This window comes from Anoplophora glabripennis, unplaced genomic scaffold (genome assembly GCF_000390285.2).
Source record: "Anoplophora glabripennis isolate ALB-LARVAE unplaced genomic scaffold, Agla_2.0 scaffold190, whole genome shotgun sequence".
In the NCBI taxonomy this organism is placed as follows: Eukaryota; Metazoa; Arthropoda; class Insecta; order Coleoptera; family Cerambycidae; genus Anoplophora; species Anoplophora glabripennis.
Genome location: NW_019416301.1, coordinates 260,372 through 280,428, shown reverse-complemented (window position 1 = coordinate 280,428; position 20,057 = coordinate 260,372). Strand labels below are relative to the sequence as shown.

General features: G+C 30.6%; 1 protein-coding gene across 1 annotated transcript in view; it reads right to left on the bottom strand.

Annotated features, from left to right (window-relative positions):
• LOC108907287 (UNC93-like protein) overlaps positions 1-17,235 on the bottom strand; it is a 146,820-nt gene extending 129,585 nt beyond the window's left edge. Inside the window, exon 1 of the mRNA XM_018710897.2 lies at positions 16,994-17,235. Coding sequence (XP_018566413.1) covers positions 16,994-17,037 — 44 coding nt within the window. The 5' untranslated portion in view covers positions 17,038-17,235. The remainder of the gene's footprint in view (positions 1-16,993) is intronic.
• Positions 17,236-20,057: the final 2,822 nt, after the last annotated feature.

The window sequence follows — 20,057 nt, the reverse complement described above, 5'->3', positions numbered from 1 at the left end:
TACAGGGTGGTCAAATGAAAACGAAACAGAGCCATTTTCAGGAACTGCGATTGTAGAAAAACGCTCAGACCCGTCGATTTTAGATTAAAGAGGGACATTCTTTGCTGGTATTTTTGACTCCGCCACTTTCACCCCCCCCCAAGCAAGGGGTAAGCATCACCCCAAAATATTTAAACGGCATTGGGGGTTGAGTAATATTTATTTTTAAAGCTCTTACAATTCTCTTTACTACAGACTTTAAATTTTATTATTCCGCCCAATACTTATTAAGAATTTTTATTTTGTTGTTTTAAGTTGAAACTTATTTATGTACAAACAATTAGTAACGGTAAAAATGTCAGTCATTCGAGTTAAGTACGCCAATGGTATAAATTTGTATTTCTTGCGTTACATTGGTCTTTGGCGATTTGTTATCAATTTCGTAAAAATAACACAATTGTAAAAAACAGAAATGAATGCTGTACACACACAATGAACTTAAAATTAGTGGATTCCAAATTATTTTCTAGTATTATTTGGAAGCGTTGGTTCATAGTTTATTTAATTGTGTTTTTGAAAATTAAATACTATGGTTTATTCCACTGCGGAAAGGGTAGATATCATTTGGCTTGACTTTATGAACAATAAATGTGCGAATAGAAAAGCTCAGCTATTTAATGAACAACATCAAGCAGCTGGCATCTGTGTCTGGGATCAATCGAACTAGCATACACACCATTTTGAAGAAGAATAAATTATATCCATACAAAATACATTTAGTCCAGGAACTTCATGAGGATGATCATGACCGACGTTTGCAATTTTGCGAAATAATGAGTGAGCGAGCAGGGAACGATCCACAGTTCCTTTTTAACATCTGTTTTTCTGATGAATGCAATTTTTTCTTGAACGGGACGGTAAATCGTCACAATTGCCGCTATTGGTCTGATTTAAACCCAAGAGTTTTTCACGAGATGCATGCACCGGAAAAATTAAATGTATGGGCTGGAATTTTCGGTGACCGGCTGGTGGGTCCTTTCTTTCTACCTGGTAATTTGACCGGCCAAATGTATTTACAATTACTGGAAGACGCTATTGACCTTGCCTTGACTTATATTATTGAAAATGTTCCAGAGTATGATGAAGATCATTTGATTTTTCAACAGAACGGTGCTCCTCCGCATTATGCATTAATTAATCAATTAAGTAGTAAGTAAGCAACTAAACATAATTTAAATTTTAAAAATATTACTTAACCCCCAATGCCATTTAAATATTTTGGGGTGATGCTTACCCTTGCTTGGGGGTGAAAGTGACATAGTTAAAAATGCCAGCAAAGAATGTCCCCCTTTAATCTAAAATCGACGGGTCTGAGCGTTTTTCTATAATCTTGACGCAGTTCCTGAAAATGGCTCTGTTTCGTTTTCATTTGGCCACCCTGTATACAAATACCTGCCATTCTCTACTGTGCGGATATGTCGCTGTAGATAATGAAAGATTAAACATAAACAACAAAGGAGTAACAATTTGGCCACAGTCCTTTACAACAAAACTAGGTATAGAATCAGTACCATAGGTCTTTTTGCATTTTAGTTTCTTAAAAACATTGAAAAAAAATCAGATTAAATGGTTTTCTGTATGTATCTATATAATTATCACTATTCATTATTTTTATTTTCGTAGCTAAAGTCAAAAGTTACAAAAACACTGCGACAGTAAGTATCCAATTCACCTACAATGGTTTGTATTGTTATATTGAATATCATTTAATTTCTCTCTACTTGAAATGCTTGAATGATTTTTTGCTATATAGACCAAAATTTAGTACAATCAGACATAATAAGACGTTTGAAACATTGCATAAAATTTTTGTATGCTTGTTTGTTCTAAAATTTAATGGTAGGTACCTCTCAAATCACTAAATTTATTATATTATCACGTTGTCTAAAAGTAAAAATTTTGCAAACACTTGTTTTATTGTTAAGCAACTAAACAAGTACGACGAATTAGCTCATTACTCGATGTGTTGGTTTAGGAATAAAAATAATTATATGATAGAATGGTACAGGATGTACGACACATAAATTCATAATTACGTTAAACTAATGTTCTCCCTTACATAATCAATTACAACTTTAAGTTGCCTTGGAAAAGTAGCGGCGCTTCTTTAATTATTATCTTCAAGACTTTGCGAGTGGGATCACATTAAAATAACATATCATAAACTCAAGTTAAATTGTAATGAAATCATCAACACTTCAATGATTGCCTTGGCTTCAAATGTTACGTGCAGATAACTTTTACTATGCTACTATACTGTATATTCTATATTAATGTTCATTGGTAGCAAATTAAAAATACAAATGCTTGGTTGCTATGATATCCAGATATATATATATATATANTGAGTAATAAAGTAATTGCTTCACCAGATTAATTTATTCTATGAGGTTAACCCAGATCTATATATATATATATATATCTAATTTGATGAGTGCTAACTGTGCAAATATATATATTATTGCATTTTCGGATTCTACGTGAAATTTGAGGGTCACTACATTAAATATTCCCTATACCTAGGAGTTATAAATTTTGAGATATTAATTTAAAAAAAAAAATAAAAATTTGACAGATGCAAGAGTTCGCGCAGATGCTAGTAACTCTTCTCAGGAGCATGATATCAAGCGGATTTTTGGTACCTGTAAAGGGCATAGGTAACGCTAAATTATGGTATACTAACAAATTAAAACATTTAATATTATGTGTTTCATTTTTGCTGTTACATTTTGATAACTTCAAACAGCTATAACTTTGTTAACTTAAATGGAACACCCTAATTTTTCGGAGCAGTACTTTCCTAGATATCGATCGACGCAGTTCTCCGTGGGATACCCTATATACCTAGAGTGTAAAATAATTCAATTTTTTTTTTAATTTTCAGAAACGTGATTTTAATTTGTTTTTCCATGTATCAATCAGCAGAAGAATTGTACTTTGGTAATTCACTGCATCTCCAATAACAACGGAGGTGCTAAACTATTATGAAAACATATTTTGTGTGAAAACACATAATTTTCTATTGAAAATCTTGAACTGAGAAAAAATGTTTGAATTGTTCAGAGAAAAATATCGACGATTTTTCAAAACTTAGTACTTCTTTAAAAAATATGTAGCGAAAAATATTAATGATTTTTCAACACTTAGTACATTTTCAAAAAAAAATGTACTTAGTACATTTTTAAAAAATATGTACCTAAAATTCACAAAATAACCGAAATTTATTTTTTCAAACTTTATAATAATTTTATACATTATTTGTCCTTGTCTACTTCAAAGTACTCCCCTCCCCTATTCACACTTTTCCCAGCGGTTTTACGTTTCACGAAGCAGACTTTCATAGCTCTATGTGAAATGACGAATTTGCTTTGCTGTCATCAAGAGTCTGACAACGGCGTCCTTTCAGCACCACTGATTTTAATTTCGGAAATAAGAAAATATCTCAAGGAGTCAGGTTTGTCGAGTGAGGAGGGTGAGGGAGGATAGTAATCTGATTTTTCGCAAAATAGTGACCACTTTTAAATCGTGAAAACCATTCATAACATTGCGTACGACCCAGACATCATCTTCGCAAGCTTGTTTCAAAAGTTGAAATGTTTCCGTAAAAGTTTTCCCAAGTTTTACGCAAAATTTTACATTGCATCGTTGTTTCAGAAAATCGCACATTTTAAAAATAGTCAGCAACACCATTGCAGTCAAATAACAATACCTATCACGGAACCTAAATGAGTTATCAACAATCTAAGAACATGTGATTACAGAGGAAGTTATGTGCAACGCAATGCTGCCAACAGCATATCACTAAATATCTCCGATAGCGCGTAATCCATAAAGTTCGGTTATTTTTTAACAGACCTCGTATATACAGGGTGTCCCGAAATTCATGTAACAAAATTTGGTCATAAATTCTTAAGATAAATTTAGGGGACCCGTATTTTTTCTTTTTGCCACCTGGCCCCCTCTTTCGGAGTTACAGCCCCCTGAAATCTGCCCCTAAGAAGTCTTTTTTATATCTCAAAACCATGTTGTACGTAAATCACTAAATCTGGTACATAGGGGTTTTATGACATGTGAAATCTCACAGTGCTACGCTTTTTGGCGAGGAACCCCCTTAAGACACTTTTTCGTGGGCCCCCTTGTCTTTGAAACCAGAAAAATTTGGTCACAAATTTGATTTTTTTTTTAATTATTTAGAATTATTTTTTTAATTAAGCTAGAATTGAATTTAGAAAATTTTTTGTCTATTGATATTTGTTTCGTAAAACGCAATGTTTTTGAGGAAAATGGCGAATCATGATATGCATTCGATCCAGTGATGTAAAATGACCGTCATTTAAACTCGTGACCAGGTCATGACGGTCATTACACGTCATACATAGTTTCAGTTAGGAAAAATAATAGTACTTAAATGTAATTTAATGTCATTTTTCTAAAATGTAAATTACTGAATCTCAATATTATTATTATTAATAAATTCATCAACAAAACTATATTAATATCAAAAAAGTTTTAAACTACAAAACAAACAACACAAAAAACACATGTTCTTTGGCTATAGATGACAAGTAAAAAGTAATAAAACAAAAAATTGTTACCATTGGTTAAGTTTTAAGGACACCACGTCACCAGGTGGAACATAAACTTACTTCTTACCGCATTGACAATGAATATTTAATACATATTAATTTAATATTAACATTAATAAAATCATCAAAAGTATCTATAAAGTGATTTTATTTTATTGTAATAAAAAATAATAATAATTTAAATATTTAAGAAACAAAACCTATCATGATGCGGTCGACCGCGTCATGACGTTTAAATGACGGTCATTTTACATCACTGATTCGATCACATTTTGACATTTTTTTCGAAAACTTTGCGTTTTACGAAAAAAGTGTAAAGACACAAAAAGTTTCTAAATTTAATGGCTTAGCCCCATCAGATTCCACGTGTCATAAAACCCCTGTGTTCCAAATTTAGTCATTCTCGTACAACAGGGTTCTGAGATATAAAAAATTATTAGGATTATTCTTAAGGGCAGACTTCAGGTGGCTGTAACTCCGAAAGAGGAGGCCACTTGGCAAAAGTAAAAAATACGGGTCCCCTAAATTTGTGACTAAATTTTGTTGCATGAATTTCGGGATACCCTGTATACTACGCAGAGTACATATTCGGCGAACGAAATGTATTCAATGAACTTTACATCCTTTCCGTCTCATATTTACTATCCTATATTTACAGCATCAATACGCTCAGTCCTTTCAGATAGCTGCAACTGAAGGCAAACTTCTGTAATAAACAGGAAATCTGGAATACGAAGGATTGACAGAAAAGCCTTTAACTTCACTACATTACAATACAATTAATTTCCGTAGGAATTCATTAACGGGGGGGAAGAAGAGATAATTAACGTAAGTACATATAATACGAATTAATTTTTCAAATCTAATTATTCATTAAAATTTCGTAAAACTAATTGAAAATGACATTTATATTATAAAAATGTAGGTCGAATGGTAAATAAAGTACGGATTTTTTTTCAGAATGACCTTCGAAGTTGACCGAGTATTCTGTTAGGAATTCAATGCAATTTATTACATTCTATTAAAATCAAACTGAAGGTATTGAGTAATAAAGTAATTGCTTCACCAGATTAATTTATTCTATGAGGTTAACCCAGATCTAAAGATTTCAATATCTAGTGACAATATTTGAATATAATTGCAAATATAGACAAACGTTGAGTTAGCAATATTATTTATAACGACAAAATAATACTTTTGGTATTTATAACAATGAGTAACTTTGATATAATTATTTATAAAACGCTTGCAATGCATGCATTGGTTGTGGTATTTCGTGTACATAGATTTACCACAATAATTTTAATCTAAAGATGACAGTAAATCGAAGGTCCCAATGGCTATAATCAAATGATTAAAATAGTCAACTTAAAATGTTATGTGCACATCTTATTCATCATTATGTCAATTATAAATAATTGTAGCTGTTTCTATTTTTTCCAGGTATTTAAAATTAAAGTCATTATTTTGTAAGGCAAACATAGGTATTCTAGTAGCTAACTGTACAAGATGTTTCAGAAATAATTGACTAAACTTAAAATTCGAATTTGGATCGTGAAAATAACAAAAACGTCCTATCAAGATATGTCCGGAAACGCCTCGTTTTCCAGATACACAGTATTTAAATTTGAATATTTACATTTTCTGAAGTGCCTTTATCATCATACAGTGATGATTATTTTTTACTGCTTTTCCAGTGTGCGATTTTTGATTTAGAAAAAATAGTTTAATAAAAATAATAATCCTTGAATAACCCTTTTGGCATAAAGGTTTCTTTGTTATTTTTTTAAAATTCTTTCCATTGATAGAAACTTAAATTATACTATATATAAACAAATTGAGATTGTTAAAGTGCATAAAGCTGTCGAATTGAACCAGTTGAATGGTGCGAACGGCTTGGGCCTTTTCAAATATTTTAAAAATTAGACATAATTTTATCACTGTTAATATTAAAGGTCTGATTTTTTCATCAAATGTTTAGTGTTTACGTAAAATGTAAAAACAAATTATAATTTAATTTCTGCATGTGCCCTTTGTTTAAGTGTAAACTTTAGGGTTTTTGAATCATTATTATACAGGGTGTTTCAGAAAGACTTTCCGTAAATACAGGGGGTGATAGTACGACAAAAAATAAGAATTGTTTGTCTTATGAACTATATGTCTATCTCTTTTTGTTTTCGAGATACCGAGCGACAAAATATTTTTTTTTTAAACGGAATTTTTACGAAAATTTCCAAAAAGTGTAAAATATTTGCATGAAATTTGGTATTCCGGGGTTTTTACGGACGCCAAATAGGCTAGTCTAATTATTTTTTGGATATTTAATAGAGGGCGCTAGTTATGCCACATTCCTATTACATTTCAAGTTTTAATTTATTTAAGGTTAGGATTTTTACCATTCGGGCTCCAATTTCTATTATATAATTTTATTTTCTAAAAATAATATACTCTTGTATAATAATAATAGTAATAATTAGTCATTACTAATTAATCACTAAAATCACTAGAGGTCTTTCTGATACACTCTGTATATACATACATGAATGTTTTTTTCATTGCTTGAGTTGCTTTTATAGAGGTAGCAAGTAATGTTAAAGTGACTGTGACTTCAAATGTTGTCTTAATTCTTCTTTGTCTAGTAGTTTTGGTGACACTCGGTATATGAAAGTGGAATTATTGAAATATACTTTTAAAAGGAAATCTACTTCGTTAAAATTGTTTGTATCTAATTATAACCAAGTTTTTATGTAGATCCAAATAACAACGTTTTTATAAAATAGTTATTTGAATAACTCTTTTTTAGTATTTTGTTAATTAATAAAATGGTTCCTATCTTTTTTTTATTTGGGTCGTGAAATCGAAACTGTTAGTACCTACATTCTATTTTATTTTATAGGATATCGTTAGTGCGTCAATGTTATATATACAAATTTTATTCAGTTTGAAATAAAGGTAGGTAGATACTTGTCAATTGCGTCTCTCTTATAATCTTTAATTCCAGGAATTAATTGTATCTCTTAATTAATATGAAGCTATTTTTCAATAATTTCCAATAGATTTGAATTTTCAATTATAAAAGTTTTGATACAGAAATAAATAATTACATTATTTAAATTTTGTAATTTAACTAAATGATATTATTTTTACGTAGAAACAATTGAGACTTTATTTTATTGTAGCTATTATTTTAATTAGTAAAATAAAAACAACATTAATTCGTTTATTGTTACCAGTTTATATATGCAATATTGTGTAGATTGTCGTCTCTTAGGACTTGCTACAGCAACTAAACTCCACTGGGAAGATTGTTCACTGAACATTTATTTTCACCACTTTTAACTTGTAAGACAAAAATGAAGCTGGCGGTGCAGAAAATAAACAGAATAGAAAGTCCCTTTTTATTTGTCAGCAGTCATTGCAAAATGTGGGTAATGTACTGGATTGATAAGCTCGCTAAATTATTTATTTGGAAATATACCTTTAAATACATTATTAAAGTTTTGATTTTACTGTAACTAAAAGTACTGGTTGTCGATTCTCTTCGAAAATGAGCAGATAATATTTTGAATTTTAATAGCTTCTAATAACATTTTTTATTGTAAGAGTACATATGATTAAGTGTATAACTTTGAGTGGATTTCATATTTATGGCTTTCATTGACCTTAAGAAACAGGTATCAATAGTTTATTTTTTCCAATTCCGCAGTGAAAACTTATTTTTTTTTTTACTTTTTTTCTAGTAATTTTCATACTCTGCCACTGAACAAGCTAGTGTAATCTCAAACAACTGTGCGCTTTAGTCGCAGCACATGCGTAATTGGGAACTGGGCTGTGCATTATTGTCAAATCTTATATTCAAAGGAAGGTTATTAAATAACAAGTTTCCACACCACTCGCCATGAGATACTTCTCTTTGGCACGTTACTTTTGATAAATAGGTGTTCGCCACGAGCCCTATTATCCCACAAGAACAAAATTAAATTGTTTTAAATAAGATAAACTATGAAGCAGTATTTAATAAGTAACCTAGCAGAAAACTCAACCAGTAATCAATAATAATAATTGTAATACACAAAAATAAATAAGTAATCTGTTTATTCACCTGATTTTTATACTATAACACTAAATTTTGTGGGTAACCTTTGATGCTCTTCCATGGCGTTTAAAATTTCTGGTTCCTAATTTCTCATTCCCTGAATTTGTCCAACATTTTCTTAATGGGAACTTTATAAGTCAGCGTAAACTATCTGTTATCTCTGATAAAAAGTCGGCTATAATCATATCAACTCTCTCTTGATTAGTCTTTTTCGTATTTAATATAAAAAAAAACATGAAATTAAAACACAAAATTACACTGTGTCGTCACTGAACACTGAAATAAATAACTTCATAAGATTATACTACATCACACAAAGGCACTTAATGAACACTATATCCCAAATCGACAGAGTCAAAGACTAAAAAAAAAAATATAACCAAAACAAAGTGAGGTATTCGGCCATTCCCGTTTTGTACCAGGTGCGTTAAAGGCATGCCGCAAGAGAATCGTTTTTTTTTTGAAACGATAGAATGTTTTTTTAATGTTCATTGCTTCGATCACAGTGATATCAAAAAAATATGGTGACTTTAAAATAACACGAATTTCAGATTTGTTTTCATGTAGACCTAAAAAAACTGATCCAAAGTTAAAGTTACACCCGGTATAGATAGTGCGATCTGTTCTACGATTACACATTTATATTCAATCTTTCGTTGCCTTATTTTAATAAAAATAATATTGTCTCTAAAAGGATCTATAAAAAGTTTTTTTTTTTGTTAAAAAATTCTTGTTACTGAATATTAATTATGATTTTTCTATTATTAGCAGTAGTATCTTCTAATGTTGCTGATGATGATGAATTGTTAGGCTTTCAAAATATAGTGGAAAGTAGTAGGTGATATAGGTCTGCTGTGTTTAAAAAGCGAAATATATAACACAAGGTTTTTAGTATGGCTGTAAAAAAAAACAATTAGGCAGATTCGTAAACTTTTTTAATTTGAATTTTATTTTGTTATTAGGAATAACAGTTGAAAGAAATAAATTTTTTGAGATAAACATGGCCATTTGCAATTTGCTTAATTATTTTTATATTCTATATTCATATAGGTAGGTACTGAAAAATGCAGTATTTTATATTATGACCAATATGTAATCTTGCGAATCTTCCACTGTTTCAAGTATTTTTTAAAGGACGAAAATACCAAAAAATTCACTTTAATTGTTTTCATTGCTACATGTAAAACTAATTAAAAGAAATGTCCTATCAAAATTTCATTATTTCAGAAATCAATAACTGCGTAACCAAAAAATCATGTGTTTCTTATTTTGTTATTGGTTCATATAGGTATTTTCAATATTGTTATGTGAAATAGTAAAAAATATGCCGGTTCCAAAGTCTGGGAATTTTATAAAAAAAAGTCGTGGTATTATTAATAATAAAAAAAAAACGGAAATACCAATACTCCATCTGTTAAAATAATATTGATAATAACGCTGGTTAAAAAAATGTGACAAAGGAATCAAATTCATGTTGTTTCTCACTGGTTCATAAAAAATTTACAGAATGAAGTTTTCGGAAGGGTCACAAAAGATTATAAATTTTTTCAGTATGGTCAGCGAATTTTGAAAATCTAATCTCAAGAGCCTATTGATGGTATATGATATATAAAAAATAAATGAATTTTCACAAATGGTTCAAAAGCTATAACAGAAATTAATTTTAGGTTGCCCTCTCTACCACTTATTATTATTAAATATTGTCGTTGCGCCGTCAAAATGCGACATGTGTATTTTATGAAATTGTTCAGTGAAGTTAGTAAACTGTTTCTTGTTCTTTTTTATTTAAAAATTACAACAATTATTTTTAATTATACCACGGACAGTCACGATTTTGTAGAAAATAAGATGACTTTTTTTAACCAGATTATGTCGCATTTTGAAGACGCAACGACGATATACCATTTGAGAAGAAAATAAAACTTGTGTGTCCAAGAACACGACATTTACTATTAAAAAATTAAACTTCAGCACAAATATCTAAATAGGCAGAGGATGTTCATCTGTGCTATGTGTAATATTATTGATAAATTTTTGTAAGACCAAAGGGGTTAACCTCTACAATGTGGCAATTTGAGGCAATGCTTGAAAAAGTCGATGGATAATTACTGTTAAAAATAAAATTTACGTTCAAAAACATAAGAACATTTTTTCCAGTGCCAAGTCCTGGTCAAAAATGGTCAACAATTCCTGGTAAAAATGTAACTGGCATACATTATATAGGGTGAGCAATACGTCGAAAAATTAAGATACCTTGTTATATAAACTTCTTCCGGAATATGAATAATAACAATTTGAATAATCGGTCCATTTTCGACTAAGGAAGTTATACTTGAAGTACAACCCATTCGCTTCACGACACCCTGACACTGCATCAAATGTTTTCATTTAAATATCTAAGGAGATAACAGAAAATGGCATAGTAAAATTTGTTACACTTTCGTTATATAACTTCGTTGAATAATTCAATTGAGATGTTGATTGTTCTAATGGCTGGGGAACTGTTAATGTTGGGTAGTTTAAGTTTAATTTAGACGGGTCTACTTTACTTTTAATTTTTTTATTAGTAAATTGTGTAGTTGATACCACTTAAACTGACCCATCTGATTTAAGAGTTTGCTTTTAAATTTTTTCGATTACCTATGCCAGTTTCTCAAAGATGTAAGGTTGAAAACGATAATTAGGTACCTATCTCAGTAATAAAGTATTTCTCAATATACGTCGCAGCAACATTTTATTGGTAACATCAAGTGATAAGTGACATCAGGTTTCCTATTATTTTTACGACAAGAGTAATATTCTCATATTTATACAAGCAATCTCATATACTTTATAAATTGCGTTACAATATTTTTTGTCTTTATGTTGAGAATGTTATATTTATCAACAATATAGCACGAGTAAGCTTTATGTTTGTCATGACATTTGTAATATCTTATCTAGAGGCAATAATCTAATTTACCATTTACGAAAATAGGTAAATAATCCTTTTATTTCAAATAGTTACACTCTTGCAGTTTTACAAACTTTAGATGATTCCTGATCACAGTAAAATAAAAAATACATTTTGGTGTGAAAATATCAACACAAGTCTTTAGAAGTGTATTTGCCACAGTGAAAAGAATTTTTTTTATAAGGAATCCCTTGCATATCTAAGTATGATCGCTACTACTTCTAAGTATTTCTTCTGTTATTTCTCCTGATATTTTAGATATATCTATTTAACCCCTTGATTGATCCTTTTAGAACAAGAGCTTATTTATATAAAAAAAATATTTACAGTGTGGTAGATACATTAATAGCCAAAAAATCTAATAAAAATAAATAATTACAGACTATAATGAGTAGGTACATATGACTATTTCAGTTGTTATTACTTAGTAGGTACCTAGTACCAGTTAAAAAAAATATCCAACGTATGTACAATGCGTATAGGGATAACTGTCCAGAAAAGAAAACCCTTTTTTGATTTTTTTTATAAAAACATTCTTCACAAAATCTCATTCTCGCATATAAATTTAGATTTTAGTATACCGGGTGATTCAGTTTGATATTCGCGGCCTCGTATCTCTTTTGTTTTATCAGATAGCTATAGCAAACCCTATATATTTTTAAATCGCCGCTCAAACTGTATCAAATGACATTGTTAGATCGTCTCCATGGTAACATATGTTAAAATTGCTATAGGCAACTGTTTTTGTTCAAATGGCACACTATATATTTTTTTTATCAATTCTGGAAGATATTTTTTTCTGCTTGCAGCTGTATGAAGAAGTCTTTAGTTTCATTAGAAAAATTGCTAGAAAAACAGCAAAAAAGATGAACCCTACTTTCAGTAGCTTTATTCTGAAAAATGATAGCCAGTTGCGGAAACAACTGAATTTTGACCTTTCTAAATAACGGTTTTTCAAAATAATTGACATTTTGTACCTACCTATTCTATCTATAACTAATTATTACTATAACATGAATACTTATGGTAACCAAGAAAAACTAGATATGATTTTAATTTATGGAGAGTGCTGAAAGAACACTAAAGTTGCCAGGCATTTATACCAACATCGTTTTCCGCAGACACAACTTCCATCAGATAAAATTTTCGGAAAGTTAGCCAGGAATTTGGCAGCAGATGGTTTTCAAAAGAAAAGAAGAGTTTTTAAACCTAGAATGGTAAGAGATGAAGAACATTCGATAAAGATGTTAAATAGTCTGCTATAGATCTCCGGATCTGATTCCTATAGATTTCTTTCTTTGGCCTTACCTAGAAGAAAAAGTTTACTCTTTGCCTTTAAATGATATTGATGACCTTAAAAACAGAATAAGAGTAGAATTTCGGAGATTAAATGAAGAAACACTAGAATGTGTTTGTAGAGAGGGAGTGATAAACAGAGCTATTCTGTGTTTGGAAGCAAATGGAGGTCATTTTGAACATTTGAAATAAGCATTGTTTTAAATTGTTATCTTATTATCGTAATACAAATAAAATATGTTACTTTAAAAAACATAGTAACTTGTTTTCGCAGCTAGCTATCATTTCAGCTACAAAAAGTAGTGTGCATCTTTTTTGCTGTTTTTCTAACAATGTGTCTAATGAAACTAATAGACCTTATATAGCTGAACGCAGAAAAAGAATATCTTCCAGAATTGATAAAAAAATATATAGTGTGCCATTTGAACAAAAACGGTTGACTATAGCAATTTTGACATATGTTACCATGGAAACGATCTAATAATGTCATTTGATAGAGTTTGAGCGGCGATTTCAAAATATTTGTTATAGCTATTTGTTAAAATAAAAGAGATACAGGGCCGCGAATACCAAACTGAATCACCCGGTATAGAATTTGAAACAGTTGAAAAACGATGTGGATTTATTAATTTAAAAATGTTACAATAGGAACTTTTTTGGTATTAAAATATAAAAACAAATTTGAAGTTTGACCTTGATATTAATAATTTTACTACTGCACAGTTTTTTCCGAAATTATCTATAACTCGTTTGTATCTCATCTACTGTCTCTAAGTTTTATTATTTTTTGTTATAATTCCACATTCTTAGTACCTTCATACACTTGTCTAAAATAAATAAAATTGAATAATGGGTACATCGGAAGAGATTCAATGAAAAGGATAACATCATGTCAAAATTTTTGACGGAACAAAGGAAACAAATTTAATTTTAATATGATGTTATGGGAGTATTTGAAAGATAAATATAGATTTGATTTCGAAAATAATGTGGAAAAATAGGTAGTGCTAATAATTCACAAAATGGTATACAAATTTGTTATTAACAATTTCAGAAAGTTGAGATTGTGTGTGTTACAGAGATGAGACCTTATTTATTTTTTTAATTTTATTTGCAATATTTAGTTTCCAAAATATTAATTATTTATTAATATAAACGTTAAACTTGAAACTGGTTTCTATATTTTTATTGCAAACCAAGATTTAAAATAATATTTTTTTGTAAAATTAAAAATAAAGCAACATCGTATGTTTATCTGTGGTCAAGTAATTTGTGTGCAGGATTTTTTTAAACGAATGACAACCAAAATCAAACCTTGATGAGCTTGTCTTCTGGCAGTAGTCCGTGGACAAACTATATTATAGACCCTAAATTTCATTAATTTCATTTAGATACTACATATCTACTCAACATTTTTGTAGAAGATATGGAAATGCATTAATTTTTAAATTATAGGTTGTAGGTAGGTGTTAATAAAATACAGGGTGTTCCAAAAAGGTTGTGCCAAACTTCAGGATTTTATAGGGGACATTGTGTTGAAAAACATTTGCATAGAGACTCCTAGCCAAAAGTGAGTCGATTCGGTTCCAGAGTCATACTGATAACGAAAAATAATAAGATTTCAAAATGACTTGCTTGAATGTAAAACATGTCAATATCATATTATTTTTTTATTACTGATAAAGGAAAAAATTATAATAAAGTTTCAAAATGACGACCCCCAACTTCGTTATATAAATTGGTCCTTCGAAGCATAGAATCACGCACCCGTTGGAGGATGTGCGGATCTTGCTGTACGTAAAGAGATGCTGCCATCACTCTTCCCAATAATTTCTCTTGGCTGTCAACGAGAGTTTCATACACCAACGACTTGATGTAACCCTAGAGAAAAAAATCCAATGGGGTTAAATGGGGGGAAGGATGTCGGCGATTAGGAAATCGCTCAGCATAAAGCCGCTCAGCTTGTCTAGTGTTGCTTCTTGCCCCGTCATAAATAAGATGCATATTATCTGCATACTCCTCAAACGTAAATTCGACCATTTTCCTGCAAGGAATATGAAGCACTTAATAGCTGCGTTTCCACTAAAATTAAATTATCAACTGTCCAATGTTGTTGATAAATTTGTACCAGTAGACAAAACACTGTTTACTCTTTCTTATAATATTGTCTTTTGAACAAAAATGAGTTTTCAGTTTTGACCATTCTATCACCTAGAGTGATGACAGCCTCACTTTACGTAGAGTAAGTCATTTTGAAACTTTATTATTTTTCGTTATCAGTATGACTCTGTAGCCGAAACGGCTCACTTTTGACTAGAGGTCTACTTGCAAAAGTTTTTCATCACAATGTCCCCTCTAAAATCCTGAAGTTTGGCACAACCTTTTTGGAACACCCTGTATAATAAATATAATAACGTACCTTGTCCTAATTGAGCCAACTTCCCCTTGTTATATTTATATGCGTGTAAGAACATCCTTCTATACAGGGTGTTTATTAAGTACTTGTAAAAACTTTGAAGGGACAATCTTTGACTAATTTTAAGATAAAAAGTTCATATGAACAGAGGTCCGCATCGGCTTAGTTCTTGAGATACAGAATGTCCCAAAAAATTTATTTGTTTGTTTCAGCAATTATCGTAATAATTGTTAGTAACTTATTTGTAGAAGTAGTTTAGTCTTAGTCTTGTAAATGATCTAAGTTTTTCACATCGCAATACAATCAATAAAAGACACATTTTTCACTTGTTTTCAAAAAAATTATTCAACTTCAACAAAATTCCAACGCAGGTTTATAGGTATGTTTAGTCAAACATGACATACAGTGCGACACAAAAAAGTTATGATTATTTAAATCCCGGTACAACACTGTATACGGCGCCCTCTAACATTAAAAAAAAAACATGTAAATATTTGAGTTTCTAATGATGGTTGATGATGATCGTTTCCCGAATTTCGTCAACTTGCCATATTAATGTACAAAAATATAATCAAAATACCAAATAAAATTTCTTGGACGCTCTGTATCTCAAGAACCAAACCATTACGAACCCATGTTCATATGAACTTTTTATCTTAAAATTAGTCAAAGATTCATTCTTTAAAGTTTGTACAAGTACTTAATTAACATCTTGTATACTTTGACTCTTATACTAATAAAAATTTTACTATTTACTGCCAGAATTTAATTACATTATTGATCCACTTATTATATATTTGATTGTAATGGGACATTTACAATTTTTGTTAAAGCTTTTTTTTCAAACTGAGTTGCTTGTCTAAAATGTTTATATCCATATTACCATTGTAATTTGATGCAGTTTCTGTCTAGGTTTTTGCACAAGTTATGTATTCCCAACCTTGGTACATTTTGTGCTACTTATGACATAGATATGGCTATATTTGTTTATATGTGAAACACATAATTTATTTTAAGACATTCAGATACTATTCAAAATATTTAGTGGTATCTAAAAGTGTAAAGACGGCTTTGTAATTCTTAGGAAATTTTAAGTATAGCCATATTAGGGACATACTGGTCCATATAAAGTATCCTTGTACATAATTTGGTCATTTTCACTATTTTTATTTAAATATTGATAAACCTATTAATATAAATGTTTGTTAAAAAATTATATTGAGAACAATTGCAGTTATTATTCACTAAATGAACAAACTTTTCCATAAACACTTTCATGATATTTGATAGATAAGTATTTTTAAGTAAAAGAATATTTACGGTACTCTGTTTAAACTAAACACATAAACTAAGTATTTTCTTATTAATATTGAAATATCTAAAAATTGAATTTTGACAAATTTCAACTAGCCTAAGAGTAATGCGAACTATTTTATTTTTTTTGTTTTGTGCCCATGTTTAAAATATTGTGAAACAAAAAATATTCCATACATAAATATTATGTTGAAACATTTAATATTATTTAATAAATCAAAGAATATTACATCAGATGTATTTAATTCAAACACAATAATCCGTTTCTTTAAAAAAAAAACAATAATACTTACAGGTCAAGGACCTTGTCCACTTTATCCGATATAGTATAAACCATTATTGATCACTTTAAACAACAAACACTGAATAACAATTACTTTGTTACAAAGTCAGCATCAAGTCTATATCGCGAGCTACACCTGTTCACGAGAGATGCAGCAATTAATTAACTATTACTACACTACGAAAACGCTAACATAATTCTAAAACGGGATTAAGCGTCCTTGTTGCCACTTTTGTTTACCAAGTTTTAATTGAAAAATTGATAGTAGCGATGGGAGGGATCGTTTGGTGGAAACTAATAAGTCACTCTCCAGCACATATAGGACTAGGAGCGACAAAGTAATATCCTTGCGTGGCCTACTTTAAGTTTGTTAATTTCAGCAATACCCTCAAAGCCTTATGTGGCTACACTGAGGTGAGTGTGTAGCGAACCATATAGGACGGTGAAATCCAGATGAATAAGGGCTTTTCAATTTCCTTGTAGCTGATCTCAGAAAAGGTATTTCAGTAATGATAATACATATAAATATATAGTTATTGCAAAGTAATGCAACTGAAGCGTGGAAAATTACGTTTAGAAAATATTCAAAGCAAACTTTCAAAACGGAGCTCTACCTGAAAGTGTTTCATCAAAATTGAACAATAATATACAAGGTCTGTTCAACAAATAACTAAACTGTATTTTAAACTTTATTATTAACTAGCAACCCGCCCCGGTTTCGTACGGGCAAATATAAAATAGCCTATGTTACTCCGACGAGATGTAGCTTTCGGTAAAATTGGTTGAGTAGTTTTTGAGTTAAATCGTAATAAACAAAAAATCAATCACCTTTCATCTAATGCGACCATAATATTAATTTTAAAATAATTCACGATATATCTATATATCTAAAAACAACAAACGAACTCAAAACTAAAAATGCAAAACCTTTAAATTTAAAACAATATAGGTAACTACCAACAATGTGAAAACAAAACGAATTAAATTAAAGTACTTATGTTCAGGACTATCAATTTTAATTAATAAGTAAGTAGTTAGGTATCTAACTACCTAAAGAAAACAAACACGAAACAAAAATGCGACTATGAAGTTTTAAATGATTCACAATAAGAAAAAAACAAACAAATTATTAAAACTCAATGAAATAAAAGTATGTTTGCAAGTATCTGTGTATGTTCCGACTACCTAAAGACAACAAATACAAAACAAAAATGTGACCTTAAAATATCGAACGCAATTATAACTTTCCAACAACACCCAGAAAGAAAACACAGTCGTCAGTCGTCACCTCCATTCGCTCCAAGTCAGTTTATTAAAGGATCACGCGCGCGTTATCGTTCGGCTTATTAGCTAAACAGTAGGCAAGACGGTGCGGGGGGAGGGTCGGTGATCGCATCAAGCGAAGCGAGGCGCTTGAATTTTATTCTCGCGTCCGTATTTTTTTTGCGATTACTCCTAAGATATTCATTTAAATTATATGGTGTGAATGAGTAAAATAATGTGCATGAAATGCTTAAAGCCTCTAACTTATTTAAAGTGATAAGAATTAATACTTTAAAGTATTAAAATGGATATAGGTAGTATGTTATCTTTAACATATAGACATATGCCATCGCGGACTTTTCTGTAGGTATATATAAGATACACAATTCTACCATACACTACATAAACTTTCGGACCCCTCCGGTTTGGACGCGAGGCGCGGAGTCATGGGGCGCCCGCGCGGCCCGGTCGAATCACGGCGACACGAAATTAATTTCGTTGCGCATTATTTTGATTTCGCTATATCTCCTAAGGTATTCACTTAATTTGCATGGTGTAAAGGGTAAAAAAAATCTTCATGAAATGCTCAAGCCAACTACCGTATTTAAAATGATAAGGATTAATATCGTATTTGTGTAAATAGCTTTCCAATCACCGCTTTATAATTGCCCATTTTTTAAAGTATTAAAATTGATATAGTATCTTATCCTTAAGAGATAGACATATACCATCGCGGACTTTTCTGTAGACCTATATAAGATACACAATTCCACCATACATTATTTTGTTATATCTCAAAGGGCAGCGTTTTCGTTGAAAGCTCCCAGACGGCTTATTTTTTTCCGACACCTCCAACAAATATCTTTAATGTATACAAAAACTAAACAAATTATATACTAAAACCTTCCTCGAGAACCACCCTATCCATTGGTGAAAACAGCATGAAAATCGGTGCAGTAGTTTTTGAGTTTATCGCGAACAGACAGACAGACAGACGCGGCGGAGGACTTTGTTTTATAATATGTAGTGATTTTATACATTATTGGTCCTTGTTTCCTTCAAAGTACAGTTCGAAAGCGGTGTATTTCTGCACTTATTTTAATTTCGGAAATAAGAAAAAAATCGCAAGGAGTCAGGTCTGGTGAGTAAGGAGGATGAGGGAGGACAGTAAACCAATTTTTGGCACAAAACTGACGATTTGACAATGCTGAGTGTGCGGGCGCAACTTTATATGTTCAGAATTAGAAGTCAGCTCATACTCTGGGGAGGTTTTCTTCTTGTCACATTTCTTTCTTTCTTTTCTCTTATTTCAACGTTTTTACGTGTATGTAAAAATTTCTCTAAAAAAATAACAACATTATAGATCCTCACATGCTTTAGCACTTACGATCTTTGTACAAGAAAAAAACAACGCCAATTTAAATCATTAAATAAATTAATTCTTTCTCGGAATATGCAATATGACATAAAATAACACAGCCACACAAAAAAAGAAAGGTCTGTACTTTTCATGCGACATATGTTATCCGTAGTATTTTAGCCTCCTGATCAAGAATCCGATGTCAGAATTGAGCTATCACATCGCAGGAATTTCCTAACCTCAAAAAACAGGTAAAAAATAGCAAAATTTCATGAAAAAGTCTAGAAAAATTAAAAATTTAAAAAAGACCCCGCCGAATGTGAATCCGTGTCAGAATTGATGGTTCTTTTTCTAACCTCAAAAAAACGGGTCAATTAAGGTCAGATATCACGAATTTTCAAACAATAACAGATTTGCGCCAAATTTGATATACTGGGGTTTTCTGGGTCGC